We start from the raw sequence: 24,128 nt of genomic DNA on the forward strand, positions 1-24,128 counted from the left end.
ATATTCAAATGCTCTGCTCAATGTTTTGTTCCTTTGTGCTATATCCAGTGGCTCTGGTTTCACAAATTGTGCTGCTGCAGGAAGGTCTGCATATTTCAGCCCTTGCCATGAAATTCCTTGTTTTATGTAAAGAGCCTGGGGGGAGGAGGGGCTGGTGGTTGGGAGACGGGGCTAGTGCTGGGCAAGACTTCCACGGTCTGTGCCCTGAAAATGGCAGATACAAATCAAGGTAAGGTATACACAAAAAGTAGCACATACAAGTTTATCTTGTTGGGCAGACTGGATGGACTGTGCAGGTCCTTTTCTTCCATCATCTACTATGTTACTATGTAAACTCATGCTGGGTGACCAAGGGCCATTTAGAGCTGGGGCAGCAGCAAGGGTCTGTGACTCTCTTCCCCCCTTCTGTTTTGCTGTAGGGATTCAGGTTGTTTTCCTCTGCTGCCTCTGTGTGCAGTTCAGAAGCTCCAGCCCTTGGCAGAAGAGGCATACTGAGATGCATTATCATTGCTCTCCTTATTGCCAAACCCAGGTGGGGCTGGGAATAATCATAGAGAGGATGAGAGGGGGTTTTAATGAGGGTACGGGATGATGGGAGGCAATGCAACAGTGGATCCTCTTTCCTTCCCTCCATTTCCTAATCCAGTGTCCTTCCTTTTTTTACTTCTCCCTTTTCTTTCTGAGCACATATGGAATGTCAGAAAAATTTACCCTCCTGTTTACTAAGCCGCACACTAATGCCACTTTGAATGGATTTTGTCAGCATTGCTTCGTGGCTTAGTAAACAGGGGCCTTAATGAATATGCACATTTACACTAATAAGCAAATTTAATGCAAATATGTAATTAGCCACCAACTTCTGAAGTTTTTTTTAACGCTTACTACACCCTCTATCCTTGAACTGCTGCACAGAAACTCGAGCCTGGGGCTGTGACCAATATTATTCTCTCTGGGCCATTGATCTGTCTCCATATCTCAATGGTCATACTACTGTTTGACTAATGGCTTAGGTAGTCAAACAGTAGTATGTTTGACTACCTAAGCCATTTTTGTTGATAGTGGGGAACGATGCTTTTAACAGTTTGTAAACTATTTGTACTGAAAATTTGGGAATTTTTCCTTACGCTTTTTAATTGGCACTCCTTTGGAGGACAAGAAAATATGCCTTTCTTTTGTTCAGGTACCAAACTTTCATAACCCTCATCATAAAAACAGAGAGCTCAGTGGCTGAGCCTGGAACCGAATACATATTTTGTGCCTTGCTTTACTGTATCATCACAGTATTTCTTCCTTAATAACTGCTGCCTTTCTGAATATAGTGGGTAAATACATGAAGGAGCCTCGAGGTGGCGTTCTCCTTGCTGGTGCAAATTCACGGTGGAAAACTCTATGGTCCCTTTAACCTTTCACCTTTTGTGACGTAGTTCTTTCTCTTCTATCTCCGCCATTGTGGTGTGCGGGAGGACGTAATTTGCTATGGTGAGTAAATCCGTGTCCATCCTGTGCCCTGGTAACCCGGGTCCTGCTGTAAAGCTCCGTATACCGCACTCCTTTTTCCCCCGCAGGCACTCACGTGGATAGTGAGGAGGTGGGGGGAGAGGAGGGCTCTGTCCGCACAGCCCGGGCCTAGCTTTACCGGCAGCTCGGAACTGTATGGGGTGAAGGTGCGGCGGTGGCGGCTCTGTTCTGCTTGTGCTGGACGGTGGCATTAATGATTCTCGCCCTAATGCTGGTTCGAGAGCCGCTTTTGTGGCAGCCAGAACCAGCCCAGGTCTCCCGCAGCACCTTTTAGCCTGCAGACTACGTTCACCCCGTTTTTTTTTGTGCTATGTGCAGAGGTAGGAAATTTACCACTTTCCTATATCAGGTTGTGGGCCTATGACCTGGAGCTTTCAAATGCTGCTTTGATGTAGTGCTGTGTCCTGTTATAGCTCTCTCTCTCTTTTTTTCTTCCAGTCGTCCCACAAAACCTTCAAAATCAAGCGGTTTCTGGCTAAGAAGCAGAAACAGAACAGGCCAATCCCGCAGTGGATCCGTATGAAAACTGGCAACAAAATCAGGTATGATAAAATGTTTGCTGCTGCTGCTGTTTCACTGTGTTATTACACGAATTCCTTTTTTTTTTTTTTTTACTGTAGATTTATTGCTGAGGTCCACCTTAATGGTGACTGTTTCTTGTGCATCGTTTGCTTCTTGATTTTGTGTTTCTTGTTGTAAGACATCCCGAATCGAGTAGATAAGGTCTCTGCATAGAGTACTGAATAAAGAGCCATCGGGGCTTATACTGGGTATTTTCCTCGAAGTCACACTACGAAAAACCCATTTCTACATCTGGCCTTTAGTGTTTGGGATACCCCTGTTTTGTGAATCTGGGCTAACTTTATTTTATTTATTAAGCTGATTGTGAAAACAAAGTCAGATTTTATTAATATTAAAAAATCTCAAATTGCCCGGAGTGCAATAAAATATCTCAAAAACACGAAAATCACTCCTATTGTATACAGTCTATAGAAGAGCACAAACACCTGAACTGTGATAAAGAATTTTATATAAATGAAATAGCCTCAATAGCCCAGGGAACCTACAATTAGGACTCCACTGAATTGGCTAACATCATGGGCGCTCACTACTTTCCGAAAAAACCCACAGATAACAAAAAAACTCCCTAAGGGAGAAAAAGGTTCTGTGAACAGAAAACGGAAAGCGGAGTATTATCAATTATTGAAAGACAGTCCAAATCAATGTGCCCCACTACAGAGAGTACTAAATGGATATAGAAAACTTGTAAATTCGCTTCATAGACCTCTTAATAAAATGAACCGGAAAGATACAAAAATAGAGCACAAATACAGTGTCTACTATTCAACAAAAATCAGCCATGACATTCGAAAAATACAATCACTTAGCTTGAAGCGATAATTTTTGCCTCAGAAGTTAGAACATCCAAATTTCCAAACTTCAGCAGTGAAAAGATTTCAGAATGGCTGGTACGTTGCTTCCCGTCAAATGTTTGCACCGGTCATGAAGTTAAATCAAATCCAATTTTTTACAAAGTGGGTAGTAATGGGTAGTCCTCCACACTCGCAATGTCTTGCAAACTTTCCCGACAGCAAGGGACCCCACTGTTTCGCAACCTTCTTCAGGAGAAATATCAAAAAACAAAAAAATGTTTTTTCTTTTCAATCCATCGCGAACAATGACTCAGAAAATGGTGGACATTCAAATAGGACGCCAACTCAAAAGCTCCGCCCATTGGGTGTTGCATCACAGACTGATGTGTCCAATTGTGTTGCTAGAACTACTCAGTTTAAAAATGACGCGCCACAACTACATCAAAACTTAAAGAAATAATGTCAAAAATGCAAAAATTACTAAGGTTTGATGAATACTTGATAAACTGAAGACATTTAAAACCGGGAAGATTTAAAAAAAATGCTTCCCATTCCATAGGTCCATTTAATCCATTCGGATGAGTGGTTTGTAGATGGTAAATCCACTTTTGTTCTTTTTGGTGGAGAATATGCGAAACATCACCTCTTCTGTTGTTATTTGTAAGCTGTTCTATAACTAAACATCGCAATTCTCTAAACTCATGATTCTTATCTAAACAATGTTTAGCCAGAGGCATATGAATTTTTCTGGACTGAATGGCGTGCAATGGGCGGAGCTTTTGAGTTGGCGTCCTATTTGAATGTCCGCCATTTTCCGCCATTTTCTGAGTCATTGTTCGCGATGGATTGAAAAGAAAAAACATTTTTTTGTTTTTTGATATTTCTCCTGAAGAAGGTTGCGAAACAGTGGGGTCCCTTGCTGTCGGGAAAGTTTGCAAGACATTGCGAGTGTGGAGGACTACCCATTACTACCCACTTTGTAAAAAATTGGATTTGATTTAACTTCATGACCGGTGCAAACATTTGACGGGAAGCAACGTACCAGCCATTCTGAAATCTTTTCACTGCTGAAGTTTGGAAATTTGGATGTTCTAACTTCTGAGGCAAAAATTATCGCTTCAAGCTAAGTGATTGTATTTTTCGAATGTCATGGCTGATTTTTGTTGAATAGTAGACACTGTATTTGTGCTCTATGTATCTTTCCGGTTCATTTTATTAAGAGGTCTATGAAGCGAATTTACAAGTTTTCTATATCCATTTAGTACTCTCTGTAGTGGGGCACATTGATTTGGACTGTCTTTCAATAATTGATAATACTCCGCTTTCCGTTTTCTGTTCACAGAACCTTTTTCTCCCTTAGGGAGTTTTTTTATCTGTGGGTTTTTTCGGAAAGTAGTGAGAGCCCATGATGTTAGCCAATTCAGTGGAGTCCTAATTGTAGGTTCCGTGGGCTATTGAGGTTATTTCATTTATATAAAATTCTTTATCACAGTTCAGGTGTTTGTGCTCTTCTACAGACTGTATACAATAGGAGTGATTAATGAATTATTGCCATTTTATGCCTGTAGAAAAATCTTTGTAATTGAGGCTTGTCTGTTCATCACTCTACTCCTGCTAGTCTTGGGCAGGGGAGGATATAAAAATAGTGCTTTAGAACTCTACATATAGTAACAACTTTGGGGCCAGAAAATAAAGCATCTCTTGGGATTCATTCGTGCTGAGCGGTCCCACAGGAAGTTTAAAATGTTTTTTTTTTTTTTTTTTTTTTTTTTGGGGGGGGGCGATTACCTTTTTGAGTCACATAGTCTCACTAATCTCACTAACTCACCTCACCAACCCTCTCAAACTATGAAAGCTTACCTTATACAGCTATCCTATTCACTCCCTCCCTTCTTCCCTTTCTTGATCGCTACACACTACTAATTATTCATATAAAGCACTTGCCACATTGAGCCTGCAAATAGGTGGGGGAATGTGGGATACAAATGCAATAAATAATAATAAAATAGTCTGGTCCGGTGCCCGTTACCCAGCTTGCAATGTGACAAGTGCTTTATATGAATAATCCTTTCTTGTTTTAACTTGGCATTCTTTTCTACAATGTGAATTTTGTATGTAAACTGCATTTATCTGCCGATAACTGCGATAATGTGTCTCTGTTAACTTCTCCTATGTCCTCTAAATGCCATAATTGCTGGGTAAACAGATGTAACAGTACCCTGATAATGCTGGGATGATCTGTTTTTCTTTTTAAGTGGAATTCTGGTCTGTTCCTGTTTAGCCTCTCGATCTATTTGGAAAGCAGGTTGCAATTACAGTGCTTCATCTTGTGGGAGTACTGCCATTACCCTGCTAAGAGTAAAGCTTGTACTACATTCTGGTTTCACTTTGTGTTGGTGGAATCATTGATTCGTGGTATGTACAAGTAGGTTATAGGAAAAAGTTGTTTTAAGCAAGAAACTACTAAAGAATTTAAACTTTCCAAGCCTAAGAGCTGTTTTTCCTTAAAGTCAACATAGACGGGTTCATGCCCTGTATAGAAACTTCTAGCAGACCAGCTCATTGAAGATCAGAGAAGCTGCAGCATAGTCCTTGAGTAGCAGCTACAATTTCTTGTGTGGTATTTGTAACAATCCAGAATAATGCCTTGGTCTCTTCTGGGGAACAGCTGGTTAAGGCAGGGAGAGGCAGCCACTTTAAACAAAAACAAAAAGCAGCTTATTAGCAGAGGTGCAAGCGAACAAGGCAGCTCCCTTTTCTCTCTTTGTGGCGGCTGGCCTCGGGTTTTCTAGTTTTGCTGGCTCCAACGTCAGGAGTTCTTGCTTTTAAAAAGGAAAAAAAAAGCCGCACCAGTGCTTCTCGCCGTGATGGCAGAGAAACTCTGCCACTGTGCAGTGTCAGCAGCGGGGTCTGGGAGTGAGCGGATGCTGTAAATTTTGCACCGCATTAGAAATATTGCTGGAGGCAGGTCCTGCTCTTTCGTTCTCGGCGGCGACGGCCTTGAGTGGTAAGGATGCGGGCGTTGGCAAGGATAACCCGCTACTCCGATTTTGGCGGAAAATGTTGCTATCTTGCCTTCTCCATGTGTGTCAGCAGATCGGCCTCCCTCTCTGTCGGTTCTTCGGCAGAGCAGGCTGCAGGGAGTGTACCCATTTTTACTAGTAGGGTCGGGAGTTTTCCTACTGAATTTGTCCTGCAGATGTACAAAGCTTTCCTTTTACACAAATCGGGCCCTCCTTCAGCTGTTTTGGGAAGGTCTGAGGAGGGTCAGCTGGTCTCTGCTAAGCGACCTAGGGAGTCCTGGGAACTGGAGGAAGACTTAGGTTCTGATCCAGACCAGGAGATGCCCTCTCTTGAGGAACAAGACTTTTTAAGTGAAAGGTTACTGAAAACTCTGGTCAAATAGATTTGGGTGATGAGTCTCTCTTCCTGGGGTAGGACCCTTCGGTGGTTAGAATTTTTCACAAGATTTACAAGAGCTAATCTCTTTGGTGTCCACTACTTTACGTTTTGAAGGAGAGCCCCCTGCAGTAGACTGACGTAAGGTGGATCTCCCAGTGAAGTGCATTCGAAGGCCAGGCATGACCTTTCCTATGCACCAGGATATCTGGGACATCATTCAGGCGCAGTGGGATGTGCCTGATTCTGCCTTTACACTCCCTAAGTCTATGGTTTGTCTCTATCCGGTCCCTGATTCCGACAAATCTCTTCTTAAGCCTCCGGTTGTAGACATGTGGTCTCTGCGTTTACTAAGCGGAATACTGTTCCCGTGGATGGTGGCACTGCGCTTAAGGATGTTCAGGATTGTTGTATGGAGGTTTTGTTAAAGAGTAGTTTTGATGTCTCTGCTTTAGCAGTGTAGGCAGCTATTTGCGGCTTTTTGGTAGCTAGAGCTTGCTTTCGCTGGTCTGAGAAGGTCCTGGATAGAACTTTGGGTGATCTGACCATGATAGATGCCGAAGTGGCGAAGATTGAGGTGGGATCAGCCTTTTTGGCAGATGCTTTATATGATTTACTGAGAGCCTCGGCTACGTCTGTGGCCTTAGGTGTAGCTGTACGACTTTTTGGCTAAGAGGATGGTCAGCAGATGCGGCTTCTAGATCATCCAGACCCGGGTTGATTTTGTCAGCTTGGCACTTCAGCAGGTGCGGTTGACGAAGCTATTCAGAGCTTGGTTGCCACGGTGCTTTGGTCACAGCATCTATCTACTTCTCTTAATTCGGTGTTCTCTGAAGAGTTGAACAAGTTGGTCTGCAGTTTGGGAGATACTAAGGTGCCTGGGGCGCGGTCTGTTTTTGAGTCGGGGTTGCGGTTTTTGCCGCTGTAGACCAGCTAGAGTGGCTCCGGTGCAGTGATCCTGGTTCTTTTAGAGAAATCGGTCCTTTAGAGGACCTCGAAGGGGAGGCCGAGACACAGGAACCTCTTTCTAATCTATCGCTCATCCTGCAAGGTGGGCCCAGATTACTTCCAATCTTTGGGTACTAGAGGCTATTCGAGATGGGTACGCCTTAAAATTTGCACGTCGTCTTCCAGATGCCTTCCTGGAGTCTCCTGTCATTCTTGCCTCGAGGCAAGCATGGTCAGGGATACTCTAAAAAGGCTTCTCGATCTTCAGGCTATTTGTTCAGTTCCCTCTGAAGCTCAGACAGGGTCGGTATTCCATTTATTTTGTCATCCCAAAGAAGGAGGGTTCTTTCAGACCAATTCTGGATCTCAAAGCGGTCAGTCGGGCTCCGAGTATCCAGTTTTCGTATAGAGACTCTTTTTGCTCGGTCGTAGTGGCAGTTCAGCCCGGAGAGTTTTTGACTGCGGTAGATCTAACAGAGGCCTATCTGCACATTCCAATTCGGCCCATGCATCGTTTTCTGCACTTTGTGGTGTTGGGCAAGAGTTGCCAGTTTCGGGCACTGCCCTTTGGCCTGTCTACAGCCCCGCGCATGTTTACAAAAGTTATGGTAGTAGTGGCAGCGGCTCTCAGGAAAGAGGGAATTCTAGTTCATCCTTACCTGGACGACTGACCAGAGCGAAGTTGTATCAGGAGAGTATACAGGTCACAGATCATGCGGTGCAGTTCCTATGTCGATCGGCATCGGGGGAAGAGGTGTCGCCAGTTGGATCAGGAAACAGCACAGCTCATGAGCTGGGCAGAATTACATTTGGTTGCTTTTTCGGTGTCCCACAAATGTTCAGGTAGATTTTCTCAGTCACAACAGTCTGGATCCCAGGAGTGGGCTCTCGGTGGCGTTTGAAGGAATCGTAGATCACTGGGGGCTTCAGGTCATGGATCTCTTCACCTCTGCTTTCAATGCGAAGGTGCTGCTGTACTTCAGTTGCTGAAAACAGCTCAAAGCACAGGGAGTGGATGCACTTCTGCAGCCTTGGCAAGCAGGGCTTCTCTACACATTTCCTCTGTGGCCTCTAATAGGGTGCTGCCTTCAGAAGATCGAGGCGCACAGGGGCCAAGTGATCTTGGTGGCACCGGATTGGACCCATAAACTTTGGTACGCTAATCTCCTGTGCCACCTTGTTTGCTCTCCTCTCAGATTTCTGGAAGGTCTCTGTCTCCTGTTCCAGGGTCTGGTAGATCATCCAGACCCGGGTTGATTTTGTCAGGCACTTCAGCAGGTGCGGTTGACGAAGCTATTCAGTGAGCTTGGTTGCCACGGTGCTTTGGTCACATCATCTATCTACTTCTCTTAATTATATTGGGACTAAAGAGCTGCACGGGACTGAGGACACCGTGGGGGTGGACCAAGGTCCACGGGGATCCCGCAGGGATGGACCCGGGTCCTGTGGGGTTCCCATGGAACGGAAGAGGAAACAGAGACTACCCTGCCTTCAGTTCCCTCCCTCCCTCCCTCCCTCCACCTCTCCTCCAGCCCTGGATGTCCTTCCCACACATACCTTGCATCACCCTGGTAGTCTAGTGGCTTCCTTCGGGGCAGGAAAGGTCCCTATGCTTTCCTGCCCGCTGCCACTGATACTTTTGCCACCGCTCGTTTAAGATGGCTGCAGAGACTTCAAGTGGCAGTCTCGCGAGGCTGCCACTTGAACTCTCGGCAGCCATTTTAAAGAAGTGGCGGCGAGATCATCAGCCTCTGTCAGGTCCAGATTTTTAGCATCTGGCTTGTTTTATAGCACCTTTTTTCATACTTTTTACATTCAGTGATGTATACCACATTTGAAGATGAGCATGTGAAGGATCCCCTTATGCTGAATGTGGGTTGTTGTTGTTTTCTGTTTTGTTTTTTGTTTTTTTGTGTGTGTGTGGAATCCTGTGAGATGTATTGTCACAGTGGTTGCAGCTTGGTATATTGCAGGAACATGTGCCATTCTCTTCTTTTTGCGCTTGTATTGGGAGCTTGCTTTTCACTAATTGGCTGGCTGTCGGAAGGCCAGCACTGGTGGGACTGGGAATATCTCTTTTAGTAGTTCATCCTCCTGGACCTCCAGGAATAGTGGCTGCTGTAGATCTTTCATGAATCTTCTCAGTTTTTCTACCTCTGGCTTGTATGTCACTACAAGGGGAATTCTGTCCGTGGCTTTCTTTTCCTTGTACTATGAGGCAATATTCTTGGAGATTATTTTGGTGTTGTAGCCTTCTTGTTTGAATGTCAGGATTTTGAGGTGTTTTGTCTCATGCGTCAGAGCTACGATAGTATCTTGTGGCTTGGTTGGGTATAATGGCCTTTTTTTGTATGTGGAAGCTGGAGTTGTGGCGGTAACTTTAATCTGTCTGTAGGTTTTTTGTGTATAGCCATTGCTGACGGAAACCATTGTGTTTTTAAAAAGTTTCTTCTCCCTCAGTCCAAATCATAAAAATGTCAAATAGTGCTTTTGATAAAAAGGTTTAGCAGAAATTTAAGTCTGTAAATTTGGGATGATAAGCTCTTTAGGAATTAGCCTCCCTTTGGAGATATGACATCAGCTATTATAAAAGCAATGTGACTTTTAAGTTTATTTTAATTAGCTGAGGTCTTAAGAGTTGCCTCTCACATATTTCTGGTCGTCCTAGTTTCCCCAGGTTGGCCGCAATGTCCGTGATACCACGGGACATCTCTTCTGCTTCCAGGGGGTCAGGGCCCAGTGATTATAGAGGATCTCTTGTGGTTTACAGCATGCCCCTTCAAAAGTGGCAGTTAAGAAGCCGGGTGGTGGTCTACCACAGTCATTTCTACTGTGCTGAGATCGTGTAAATGATCCACCTCACTTTCTTTTTTTGGAGGATATTTGAACATTGGGGTGTGAAGCAGCAGCTCTCACCCTGGCATATTCGGGGTCTTGAAGTCCTGGAACCTGAAATCATGGCATGGTCTAGAGCAAGACTTGGCCCTCAACTTCCTAAAGGTCCAAGGTTCTGTGCGTTTCCTTAGCTGCTCAAGCACGTGCTTCCTGCTTTGCATTAGGTCAAACAACTTAGACCCCAGTTCACCTAGTGCTGCTGCAATGGGACTTTAATCTGGTATTGAACATTCTTGTTGGCCCTCCATTCAAACCACTTGGAAGCATGTCTGTCAAATATCTTACTGCTAAGACACCTCTGCCCAGAGAGTATCTGTTTTGTAGAGATCCATACTTGTCTCTTTCAGAGGACTTTGGTCTTACAAAAGACAATTCCCTCCTTGCTGAAGGTGGTTCATCCTTTTTGTCTGTCTACTTCTTCATGGAAATTCCATAAACTGGGTGTTTGCAGGGTTTTGCTTTGTTATTTGGAAGCAGCTAATTCCTCTGTCTGCACAGACCCTGAAGCAGAATTAAAACAATTTAATCATCGATTGTGCAGTGGATCAAAGCTGCTACAGAGGCGGCTTACATAATAGTGCGAGGGAATTTAGTCCTTGTGGCCCTCGGAGCCTATGCTACACTGCCTGATCAGAGGCGTGGGCAGTAGTGCCTGAAGACATTTGCGAAGCATTACAAAAGGGATGTTCTTCCTTGAGGGCATTGATTCAGGGGCCTTTCCTCCACCCAGTGAGGGATTGCTTTTGTACACCCTGTTGGTTTGGACTGGTCTAGCAGAGACAATAAGGGAGATGTTAACTTTCTAATTTGTCTTGTTAGACCAGTCCATGACTCACTTGAAAGATTATGGAGGATGGGGTTTATTTATTGCATTTGTATCCCACATTTTTCCACCTATTTGCTGGCTTAGTGTAGCTTACAAAACATTGTGAATGATGGAAATACAATTTGTTGCAGTACGATTATGGGTTACATTGTGAAGAGTTTATAGGAAGTCAAAGTCAAAATATCATTTGGGAATAGAACAATGGAATGTAACAATGGGGAATTGATAGGGCGATAAAACAATAGCAAGAGAACATTAGGGTATAACAATTTTATCTGTGGGTAGAGTTTTAAGTGGGGTGAAAATACGGGGGAAGAGAACTCAGAAGAGAGTGTATTGATGCATTTCTATTAGTGTGTATGGACTTCATGTGTTTTGATCCTCGCAATAAATTTTCTCAAAGAGATGAGTCTTCAATAGTTTGCGGAAGTCGGTTAGTTCGTAGATCGTTTTGACTTTAGTATGTATCCTCTCTGTGGGCAGTATATAGTTATATTTGCTGCAGTGGTGTTCAGTGGGGTTGTTGATGGCATGTGGTACCTTGGATCCGTCTGCACTTGAATTGGTGATGTCACTGGAATATTTCAGTATCTCTACCTCTATCTGCTGGTCAGAAAGGGGCACAAACTGTTAGTTTGCACTGGTCAAGCAGGACTTGTGGAAATTATCAAATATGATAATGTCACCTTTGGAGGGGAAGAACTGAACCTCCCCCCCCCCCCCCCCCAAACCAATAAATAAAAGGTGGTAAAAGACCCGGGGTTGGCAATCTTTGATTTCAAGGTAGCCAGTCAGATGTGATAGAGCAGTTGGGATATAACTAACATATATACATAAGTACATAAAGAGAGAACCCTGATAGAGGGAAGAGACCATGTGTGCATGGAGACATCAACAAATAGTAATGGTTCAAAGGAGTGTTGCTAACATTGTGCATAATGTAGAGCAGTGGTTCTCAACCAGTGTATCACCAAAAATGTGATAAGCATGGTTGCTGTCATAACCATGTGTGCCTGTGGGCTGGGGAGAGCAGGGAAAGGGTAAGTGGCCCTTTCTGCTTCCACCGCTACCCACAATTCTCGGTGCTGCCACCATCCTCAGCTAGAAATGTTGCAAATCTGCTCTTCCCCACTCAGCAGTCTCCACCTTTCTTTGCATCATTTTCAGCAATATATATATATATATATGATTATATGATTATTTATTCAGCCATGAACGGTAGTGTTCAGTGTGTCATGGATGTAAACATCTGTCAGGTGTCACAATGGAAGAAAGATTGAGAACCAGAACCAACAAAAAATATTCCATTAGCACAAGAGTAAGTATGGCATGGTTCAAACCTTCAGTATTTATCAAGCTTAAATAAGAACATAATGAGGTGTGTTAAGTGAGACCTTCAAGCCCAATATCCTCTCTTATGTGCTCACGGGAAGGTGTCATTTTTCCATAGAATGAAAAGCTCAAAGACAAGAGAGAGTCCTATTAAGCTGGAAAGAGGGAAACTCAACAGGAATATGGAAAAAAAAGTACTTTAGAGATGGGGTAGACATTTTGTACAGGTTACCTGTCAAGCTATTATGAGCCAGAACTGTCCTGATTTGAAGTATGCAGGAGCAGACAAAGGGCACACTTTTTTTCTCAAATGTAGAGTTACATCAAATGTGGTCTATTTTTAAGCACTTTTTTCTACCTTTGCTGTCTGGTCAGTTTATTTTTCCAAGCATGTTGGTCCCAGTTTCTCTCTTCAGCTTTTATATCTACTGCTCTCTTTCCAGTGTATGCTGACCATTTGTCCTTTCTGCAATTTCTGCTTGTCTTCCATTCCCTCACGTCCCGACCTCCACCCTTTGGTCCAGCATTTTCTTGTCTTTGCTTCCTTCCTCTTCGCCCCTATAATTCAACATCACCCCTTCCTCCATCTCTATGGTCCAGCAGCTCTGTCCCCTCTCCCTCATCTAACAGGTTTGTGACCCCCCCATCACTACTGCCAGAAATTAAAACCATGTATCGTGGTTTGCTGTTTTGTGCAGCTCAGGAAAGAGTGCAGTGTTAAGAGTTAGTGCAGCTGTATCTCCTCTGTCGGGCTGTTTCCTGCTGTTTGTGCTTTTTCTTCCCAACTGCTGCCGTGAGGATTGAGGCTGCACTTCTTTTGGGCTGGATCTCCTCCGGGTTGTTTCCTGCTGACTGTTCTCTCCTTTCAACAGCTGCTGTTTACTGCAGGCTGGTCCCACGATACACTGGTCGAGAACCACTGCTCTATAATGATACCAGCAGAAAAGATGCTGAACTCTACCTTACTCTTGTGTTAATGGAATATTTTTTGTTGGACAGATTGTACAGGTGTTTCACTTTTTATACTTTGCAATGTGATTCATGGCTCATAATAAAACAAGTTTTCTTTTCTTTTAGGTACAACTCCAAGAGGAGGCACTGGAGAAGGACCAAACTTGGCTTGTAAAATATTCAGCATGGCATGTTGTCCTTTAAACCATATGATCTACACTTGTCAGACTACAGAATCCAGCCTTTGCCCATTGTTACTGTTCTGTTATAGGTTAAAAAGACAATTTAAAGTGTCATGTATATGTTGGTGAACTTGGAATCGAATCCTACTAAACTGTTCTTTATATTCTACACCTGGTAGTCTTTATTTGTAATGAATTTCTATTGTTGTATAAATTCCACAGAAAGACAAATGGTAAGCCAGTTATCCGATCATCTAAAAGCAGAATAAGTTACATAAATGGCATTATAGAAACCCACCAACAACCTCTAGTTTAAAAGAACAATTTGGTTCTAAAAATACACTCAAAGATAGACATGACAAGGTATTGCTGAATAAACTCAATAGTTAAAGATCTAAGTTCTTTGCTTTGTGTTGCTGGTAGTCTTGTTACTAATGAGCCGATGCTTAGAACACAACACCAGCTCTAGAGCCAGTTAGTACTGGACTAGTGCCAGCGTTAATATGTGCAGAATGTTCAGAGGGCTGCAGCGCAGGAAACAATGTGTGCGCCAAAGATTAGCACAAACTATTTAAATGTAGTCTGACAGATGTAAATGAGGTCACTTACTATTCCCTCCCCATACTCAGCGAACAACACACAAACTCTGCCCTTACTGCTGAAAACTTAAAGCCAGCTCAGAACTGGTGTTAGGGTGTTTTGAAGAGAGGATTTCTAATATTTAATTTTTCCCGTCTTAAAATCTGAAAGTTCGTTTTGTTTTTTTGTTTTGTTTTGTTTCTAATTTTATTTCAGAAGCAGAAGGAAGCCTGTGCTGGGAGTGAAAAACAAATGGTGTGCGAGACCAAAGAAACCCGAAAATGAAAACACACATTGGCGCCTATTTTGTACACTTAAATATAAGCCTCTCAAGGCAGAGAAGAACGGCGCCAGTGTGTGCTTCACTTCCTGGTTTGACTGGGCCTGCGCACAAGAGCTGTGCTTACCACAAAACTCGTCTGCACATGGCATTTTGTTCCCCCTTACTTCAACTCTCGTATACCTTTTGCATACCATTAGAGTTGAAAATCGGGCAGCTATGTTTTGGTGCTGTTCCTCAGGTATGGGTCAGCGCTATTCCCTATAGTGTGGGAGTTCTGAGCATTGGCCCATTAAGTGTGTGGCAGTGTGCACACCTGCCTTAACTGTGAACTAATTGGCTAGTTAAAACCAGGTACTGAAATAATGGGTAACAAATAAAGCACCTTGCAGAGTAAATCTACACAGCTGAGTTTGAGCATCCTGGCCTATATTGAGGTCAAAAAGGTTTAGAGTTTGAGCTTCACTATAAAACTTAGTGGAAGCTTATTTAATCAATGAACAAAATACATTTCAGAGAACCTATGAAATAGCGTTTGTTATACATTTGTCTAGATGGGTACAGGATGATTTCTAAACATTTGAGGTTTCGTCCATCCTCTGTCTACAAATGGGAAAAAAAGTTTACACTACTGTGGCTAGACTCAGAAAACTGTCTTACCAAGATCCACAAATCAGAAAGTCTATAAAGAAACATAGACTTAACATCTATAGGTTTGCAAGTCTCTCACTGTGACAGATCAAAAATTGTCTTGCCTGATAATTTTCTTTCCTTTAGTCGCAGCAGATGACTCCAGAGACTTGTAGGTTGTATCCAACTCACACTTCTCCTTCCTCACAGGGAAACATGATAAAACAAAAACTGCAAAGATGCAAACAGATTACAACAGTCCATCTAAAAAGTAAAAATGTGATCCAAGAAAGAGAACAAACCGATAGGAACCACTGCAAATAAAGCAGGGTGGGACTGGATTCATCTGTTGCCACTAAAGGAAAAAAAATTATCAGGTAAGACATTTTTTGTTCCTTAGGGTCATCAGCAGATGAATCCAGAGACTTGTGGGATGTAGCAAAAGCAGTCCTTAAGTAGGATGGGAATCTGAAACTCCTGCGAACAGCACCGACCGAGTAGAGATACCTGAAAGGAAGTATCTGGAGCAAGTATGCAAGGAAGGCCATATCTCCTATTTCCTCCATGGAAGTCAGACTGATTCTACCCATGGAGCAAGTATGCAAAGAAGGCCACATCTCCGCCCTACTTACTTCCTCCATGAAAGTCAGACTGATCCCACCCAGAAAGTTGCTACAGCTCTGTTAGAAGATGCCCAGAATCTGGATGGAAGTGCTTTACCCACTAGAAAAATGCAGATGCGCTAGCCACCTTGACCCAATGAGCTAGCATAGCTATGGAACCCCCATGAGGTTCTGAGGCCCCCAAGTAAAGCATGAACAAATTATCTGACCAATGTAACTCATTGACACGGTCTAATAGTGCCGAAGGACACAATATCTAGCTAGCAGGAACAATCAAAGGCCAACTGAGATGAAAGGCAGAAAACCTCTGAAGAAGAAGGTGGGATGGAACACACAGAGGGGCATAATCGAACGCAAATGCCCATTTGTAAAAACGTCCGTCTCCGAGAACGGGTCTGTGAAGGGGCGGGCCGAATCGTATTTTCGAAAAAGATGGACGTTTATCTTTAGGTTTGAAAATACGGTTTGTGCTGGGCAAATGCATAAGATTTGGGCGTTTTTTGAGCTAGGCGTTTTCGTTTTTCAGCGATAATCGAAACCAAAGCGCCCCAGCTCAAAAACGAACAAATCCAAGGCATTTGGTCGTGGGAGGGGCCAACATTGGTAGTGTACTGGTCCCCCTGAGATGCCTCTGCCAGCTTCAAATATCATCCCAAGCTCCATGACAGCAGTATGCAGGTCCCCCGAGCAAATTTAGTTTAGTTGGTGCTGCCCAGACCCATGCAGAAAGCAAAAATCGGAAGAAAAAAAAAAACATGCAAGTGCAGTTGGGGACGTCCAAATTAAAAAATAGTAAAAGGGAGATTTGAACCAGCCACCTTCTGATTCCGAGGCCAGTAGCTCTAAGCACTGCACCACATGAATCAGTTGTTTAGATGTCCTTCCCTTTCCATTAAGTCCCTCCAAGTTTCTGTCAGCCAATCATAGCTGTTTAGCTGACATGATGTCAGCTAAAGGAGCTGTGATTGGCTGACAGAAACTTGGAGGGACTTGGAAAGGGAAGGACATCTAAACAACTGATTCATGTGGTGCAGTGCTTAGAGCACTGGCCTGGGAATCAGAAGGTGGCTGGTTCGAATCTCCCTTCTACTATTTTTTTAATTTGGATGTCCCCAACTGCACTTGCATGTTTTTTTTTTTCTTCTTCCGATTTTTGCTCTCTGCATGGGTCCGGGCAGCACCAACTAAACTAAATTTGCTCGGGGGACCTGCATACTGCTGTCATGGAGCTAGGGATGATATTTGAAGCTGGCATAGAGGCTGGAAAAAAAAGTGTTTAAAGTTCTGGTTTTTTTGGTAGGAGAGGGGTAGTGACCACTGGGGGAGTCAGGGGAGGTCATCCCCGATTCCCTCCGGTGGTCATCTGGTCATTTAGGGCACTTTTTTGGGACCTGTTCGTGAAAAAACAGGGTCCAGAAAAAGTGTCCTAAATTCTAGCTAAAAACGCCTTTATTTTTTCGATTATTGGCCGAGCGTGCCCATCTCTCCTCAGTCAATAACCACGCCCCAGTCCCGCCTTCACCATGCCTCCAACACGCCCCCGCCAACTTTATGCGTTCCCGCGACAGAGTGCAGTTGGAAACGCCCAAATCGGCTTTCGATTATACCGATTTGGGCACCCACAAGAGAAAGACGTCCATCTCCCGATTTAGGTCGGAATTTGGGCGTTTTTCTCTTTTGAAAATAAGCTGGACAGTCACCCTAGTAGGAGAAAACCTCAACAGGCTGAAGTCCAGAGTTCCAAAACCCTGCTTGGACTGATACTCAAATCTCTGAAGAAAAACAGGCCGCCCTAGAACCCCAATGGAAAGAGCATCCAGAGTTGTCCTTGGGAAGATGCTGAGGCTTAGAGTCACCGAGAGCTTTCAATGATTTGCCAAATCCTCACCAAGCAGCTCGCCTGAAAAGGGAGCCTAACCAACCACTGTGCCATGCTGGAACAGCAAGTGGCCGCAGCCTAGGCGAAAGGCATCTGCCTGGATGACGCTCAACCAAGACATACAAGGAAGCCACCCAAGATGTCTGCCTCAACTCTACAGCTTTTGCTTGTCAACTAGATGTTACAAAGAGTATTGTTCTTAATAAGACCATACATAGAGGCAAGCTCCTGAGGCCTCAGTCTTCATAGAAATCACACCGATGTGGTAAAAATGGTGTCTTAATTTTAAAGAATAAGGCAGGGGCTGAAAAGATCTGCAGTTCTTATGCATAAAAGCACTTCTGCACAGAGACAGGATACACTCAAAACACGCAGACAGATATAGCCTCATATGTACACCCAGAGGGACATCTTCCATAAAATTCATTCAGGTTCTTTTTATTAAGTTAACTTTTTAGCAAAAGCCATCAAAGTGAAATAAAATAAACTATAAAAAAAAATATATATATATATATATAAGTGGCAGCCAATGCTCAGTTTGAAATAAAGAACAACATGGTCATACTTCCTTGCCAAAACAAAAAAGGAGGTGAAAACCCTCACGAAATCGTGGGATATAAAACAAAAAGTGAGGAGAGTTGATAAAGATACCAAAATGATATATTTATTGACTTAAAAAATTAAAAAATGACAATGTGCATAAAAATGACCCGACACGGCCGTGTTTCGGCCCAATGACCTGCCTCAGGGGTCTTTATAACCTTAGAAGATGTGACTCGGGATGTATACTCCAAGGAGAATGTCAAAACACAATCGTCTTAGGTCTCCTCTCTTCAAAAAAATATATATATAAGAAATATATATTAAAAGACAAAACGAACTTGTAATACTCCTCTCCGAAGAGATGTCTACAATTTTGAAATATATTTTTTTCAATATATTTCAAAATTGTCTTTTAATATATATTTCTTATATATATTTTTTTTTTGAAGAGAGGAGACCTAAGACGATTGTGTTTTGACATTCTCCTTGGAGTATACATCCCGAGTCACATCTTCTAAGGTTATAAAGACCCCTGAGGCAGGCCATTGGGCCGAAACACGGCCGTGTCGGGTCATTTTTATGCACATTGTCATTTTTTAATTTTTTAAGTCAATAAATATATCATTTTGGTATCTTTATCAACTCTCCTCACTTTTTGTTTTATATCCATACTTCCTTGCCTGCAACTTTACAGCGGTGTTCTGAACTAGCTGGCATCACTTAAGATTGCTTTGGTCGATACCTCTAAACAAGGAGTTAAGTAATCCAAGTAGGTGAAGACTAGGGCATGTATAATAATTCACAGTGCCCCTTTGTTCAATAACTGCTGAACTGAACAAATCTGCTGTAATTTTTTTTATTTACTACTGCCGATCTATGGGGGTGAAATGATAGGTGTTTTGCTGGCTTACAGTCTTAACACCTTCATTTCACAACAGATTGGAATTTGAACCCCACACATAATGGGACTTGATATACCGCCTTTCTGAGGTAAGAAAGGGAGACAGGCTGCCTTGTTTTAAAAAAACTTTTTTTTGCATATTTTCAGCCAATTAGCAGCTAGGGAAAGGTGAACACGATGATTGCGTATCCTATAAATTGATGGTGGCCAATATTTGGATTTCATCTGTATACATTATTGGTATTAACTGCCTTTATGAAGAGATTCACCCAAGGTGGTGTACAGTAGGTACAGTAACATTAAACTTACAATTTTGTTAACATAACAATGGTAAAATGAACAAGTGTAAACAAATTCAATGAGGGAGGAAAACCTGAAAACAGCCAATTGCAACCTAATAATAGGACTACCATGAAACAGGATCAAAAATATACACATTTAACAGCACTGAAATTGAAATAACGTAATATGATGTAAGCATAATAGTGATACAATATCTAATAAGCACACAGTTCAAACATTCAAATGACATTGCTATGATACTAATGCTTTTCTACAATACAACCTACCATATAGCTGAGGGGCCAAATGCAGATATATAGATGAGAACAAGATGCATATTACAGAGTTAGTTGGAATAAATAGATGGGTGGCTAAACTCAAGATAAGTTCTTTGTACAGTTAAGATATAAGGAACCAGGGTAAGTTACAGTGTATGTAGCAAGCTAGTCCAGGTGCATACTACTACTTATCATTTCTATAGCGCTACTAGATGTACGCAGCGCTGTACACTTGAACAGGAAGAGACAGTCCCTGCTCTACAGATCTTACAATCTAATTGGACAAACGAGATAAGGGAATATTAAAGTGAGGATGATAAAATAAGGGTTCTGAACAAGTGAATAAGGGTTAGGAGTTAAAAGCAGCATCAAAAAGGTGGGCTTTTAGCTTAGATTTTAAGATGGCCAGAGATGGAGCTTGACGTACCAGCTCAGGAGGTCTATTCCAGGCATATGGTGCAGCAAGATAAAAGGAACAGAGTCTGGAGTTAGCGGTCAGTAAGCGGAGTTTGAACTGTATGCGGAAACAGATAGGAAGCCAGTGAAGTGACTTGAGGAGAGGGCTAATATGAGCATAGCAACACTGGTGGAATATTAGTCGTGCAGCAGAATTTTGAACAGATTGAAGAGGAGAGAGATAGCTAAGTGGGAGACCTGTGAGAAGCAAGTTGCAATAGTCTAAGCGAGAGGTGATAAGAGTGCATAGTGAGAATATAGTCAGTCACCTTATGTATTAAAACCTTGGGAGAAGAGCCAGGCTTTTACCTGCTTCTTGAAACAGAAATAAGTAGTCTCGAGTTATACATAGCCCCTCTGGGAGTAAATTCCAGAGGGTGGGGTCTTCTGAGAAGGCTTGCTTGTGGGTATGACGTACAATTTTTTTTTTTTAATAATAGTGATGGTCCTTGAGAGGACCTTGGAGGTCTTCTCTTAGATTGTAAGCTCTTTGAGCAGGGACTGTCCCTCTATGTTAAATTGTACAGCGCTGCTTAACTCTAGTAGCGCTTTAGAAATGTTAAGTAGTAGTAGTTAAAGGTATGTAAAGGACTAGCTTACTCTAAGTACTCTGGCCCATTTTGTCTGAGGGCCTTGAAAATCAAATATAGAGTTTTAAATTTAGCCCTTTAAGGTACTGGTAGCCAGTGTCGATTTTTGCAGGAAGGGTGCAATAGTCACACCGTTTGCAGCCTTTTAGCAGTCGTGCTGCAGCATTCTGAATTCGTTGGAACGGATACAAACTCTTTTTTTTTGTTTGACCAGTGTACAGGGCATTACAATAGTCTAGTCGTGCTGTTATCACTAGCCAAGTTTTTATCCAACCGAGGCTTTAACCCTTTCATCTATGCAGACGACGTCACAATATACATTCCTTATAAATCTAACCTGACAGAAATCACCAACGAAATCAAGAACAGCTTGAACATCATGGACTCTTGGGCTAATGCATTTCAACAAAGAAAAAAAACACTGTCTCATCCTCTTGTCCCAACACAGCACAGACAACCCCACAATCATCAACACCCCAGATTATACCCTCCCTATCTCAGTCAGCCTGAAAATCCTTGGCGTTACAATGGACCGCTACTTAACACTAGAGAGCCAAGTGACATCCACAACAAAGAAAATGTTCTACTCAATGTGGAAGCTCAAACGCCTGAAGCAATTCTTCCAGAGGGAAACATTTCGCAACCTGGTACAATCAATGGTACTAAGCTCTGTAACCTACTGCAATGGAATCTATGCGGGATGTAAAGATCAAACCTTAAAGAAACTTCAGACCACTCAAAACATGACAGCTAGGCTTATCTTCGGAAAAACGCAATTTGAAAGCGCAAAACCCCTCCGCGAAAAACTATGCTGGCTCCCAATCAAAGAACACTTTGCTTTCAAAATCTGCACTCTGGTTCACAAAATTATCTACGGCGAAGCCCCGGGATACATGACAGACTTGATCGACCTACCAACTAGAAATACATCTGAATCAACACGAACGTACCTAAATCTGCACTTCCCAAGCTGCAAAGGACTCAAATACAAATCAACCTACGCATCCAGTTTTTCCTACATTAGCATACAACTGTGGAACGCATTACCAAAAGCCTTGAAAACTACATACGATCACCTAGACTTCCAGAAAACACTAAAAACTAACCTGTTTAAAAAGGAAGTAACCTGTTCCGGGGCAGAGGGAGCTGCAGCGAAGTCTGCAAATTCAGCTGACAGACGTGCGCTGCGGCACCCCCCCCAGCGGCGTGCACCCAGAGGCAGTGTCATTTCGCCGGGGGGGGGGGGGGGCGCATTGGCGATCCGCCCCGAGTGTCATGCCGGCTAGGATCGCCACTGCCTCCATTGTTTACATATAGATCTCATTCATAGGACCATGGTGAGACATCCCTGCATCTGGAGGCATTTTTGAGCTTCTCAAATATAACTATTTTGAATATGCTTAGGCAGTAAAGAAATTTTAAAGATAGACCCTTGGTAAAAAGGAAGCAGCTCCTATTTACCAGTTATCCTAACAGCCAACTTTCCATTCCTTCTCAACAGCTTCCTCTGCTTGATGAATCAGCAGCACTTAAAAACTGGTGTTCCTGGTATGACTAAGTTCCTTTTTTTAATTCCACTTTAAAAAAAAAACAAAAACAAAAACCACAGCACATACTACCCTGGTGGATTAGGGGCAGTACTGAGCATTGCCACTAGAAGGACCAGGCATCAATTTCTAGACCTGCTTTCACAGCCCCTAGGGCAGACAGTCCCAGTCATTGACTCAATCTAGGTGTCAGGGCAATGAATGCAGTGTTCTGAATCCTTGGTGTATGTGGTTCCAGGCAGAGGTGTAGCCAGCCTTCTGATTTGGGGGGGGGGGGGGGGGGGGGGGGAGCAAGGAAAGATCCAAAGGTGGACACCTATCCCCCCATACTAAAGAACTTCCCCGCCGAACTTCACCCCTCCTCCTTGCACTGCTGCAGTAACCTGGAAGTCAGCGGCATGCCTCTAGCCATCGGGACTTCCCGAACATGTGAACTGAGCACGTGTAAGGAGTGCCGGCATTGGTGAGGGGGTGCCAAGGAGGAGGGGTGCAGCTCAGCAAGGAATTTCTTTGGCACGGGGGGGGGGGGGGGGGAGGGAATACATTGCATCCTCAGTCCACCTTTGGGCAGGGCTTTGGCATCTGGTCACCTAATCTCAAAAACGATATAGTGGAATTAGAAAAGGTACAGAGAAGGGCGACAAAAATGATATAGGGGATAGGACACCTTCCCTATGGGGAAAGGCTAAAGCGGCTTGGAGAAAAGACAGCTGAGGGGAGGTATGATAGAGGTCTAAAATAATGAGTGGAGTGGAATAGGTAGACATGAAGTGCTTGTTTACTCTTTCCAAAAATACTAGGACTAGGGGGTATGCAATGAAGCTACAATGTAATAAATTTAAAATGAATCGGAGAAAATATTTCTTCACTCAACATGTAATTAAACTCTGGAATTCGTTGCTAGAGAATGTAGTAAAAGCAATTAGCTTAGCGGGGTTTAAAAAAGGTTTGGATAGCTTCCTAAAATAAAAGTCCATAAGCCATTATTAAAATGGACCTAGGGAAAACCCACTGCTTATTTCTAGGATAAGCAGTATAAAATGTACTGTTTGGGGATCTTGCCAGGTACTTGCAACCTGGATTGGCCACTTTTGGAAACAGGATGCTGGGCTTGATGGACTTTCAGTCTGCCCCAGTATGGCAATACTTATGTTCTTATTTAATGGGTGCAGTCAGAGGCGGCCCTATGATAAGGCCAACTGAGGCCGTGGCCTCAGGCGGCAGGTTTCAGGAGCGGCAGTGGCATCACAGACATGTATTTTAGACCATTCTTCAAACTTGGCTAGATCCTTCCCCATGCTATTCACACCATTAGCAGCATCTGCCCTATTGCACAATTTGGTATCATCTGCAAAGAGGTAAACCTTGCTAGACAGCCCTGCAATATTACTCAGAATATGTAGTAAAAGCAGTTAGCTTAGCGGGGTTTAAAAAAAAGGTTTGGCTTACTTTCCTAAAAGTCCGTAAGCCATTATTAAGATGGACTTAGGAAAATCCACTGCTTACATCTAAGATAAGTAGCATAAAATGTTCTACTGTTTTGGGATCTTGCCAGGTACTTGAGCCTAGATTAGCCACTGTTGGAAACAGGATACTGGGCTTGATAGACCTTCAATCTGTCCCAGTGTTCTGGCTTGGATTTAGTTGGTCCTGGGTTCACTTCCCAGAGGCAGTGGATGTAGATGTTTGTAAAGGGTAAATTTATCTAAGTAAGCTTGCTGCGAATATACAGCACTTGGCAAATATTACATTGAAGCTGCTATGGTATACATGTACGAATATATATGTGGCAAAGAATGGACAGTTTAACTCTTGGGCATGTGCGCACCCCGCCCCCCCCTCAAGTTGGAAACCAGCAATCAGACCGTATCAGAAAGATCCTTGTCTAAGTGGGGATGTTGTCTATAATTACTGATCTATAGCACACCTCTCCTTCATTTCTTTGGTAGCTAATCATTTGAACTCCGAAAATAACCCTAATTCCTCATCCTAATCACAGGGAGGGTTTTGTCCTTGTCACAGCGCTAGTGGGTACGGTTACAAATATTCAGGTGCCATTGAATGATGGTAAGTCATCCTTTCTTTTATTGCTAGATTTGTCAGCGGCTTTCGACTT

General features: G+C 43.1%; 1 protein-coding gene and 1 non-coding gene across 2 annotated transcripts; both read left to right on the forward strand.

Annotated features, from left to right (window-relative positions):
• The first annotated feature begins 1,385 nt into the window (after positions 1-1,385).
• RPL39 (ribosomal protein L39) lies at positions 1,386-13,593 on the forward strand. Its single transcript, XM_030210081.1, has 3 exons — positions 1,386-1,479; positions 1,957-2,060; positions 13,369-13,593. The coding sequence occupies exons 1-3, from the start codon at positions 1,477-1,479 to the stop codon at positions 13,415-13,417; spliced, it is 156 nt and encodes a 51-aa protein (XP_030065941.1). The 5' UTR covers positions 1,386-1,476; the 3' UTR covers positions 13,418-13,593.
• On the forward strand, positions 5,190-5,318 carry LOC115475228. Its single transcript, XR_003943000.1, has one exon. It is a non-coding gene; the product is annotated as a small nucleolar RNA SNORA69 (small nucleolar RNA).
• Positions 13,594-24,128: the final 10,535 nt, after the last annotated feature.

Source organism: Microcaecilia unicolor, chromosome 7 (genome assembly GCF_901765095.1).
Source record: "Microcaecilia unicolor chromosome 7, aMicUni1.1, whole genome shotgun sequence".
In the NCBI taxonomy this organism is placed as follows: Eukaryota; Metazoa; Chordata; class Amphibia; order Gymnophiona; family Siphonopidae; genus Microcaecilia; species Microcaecilia unicolor.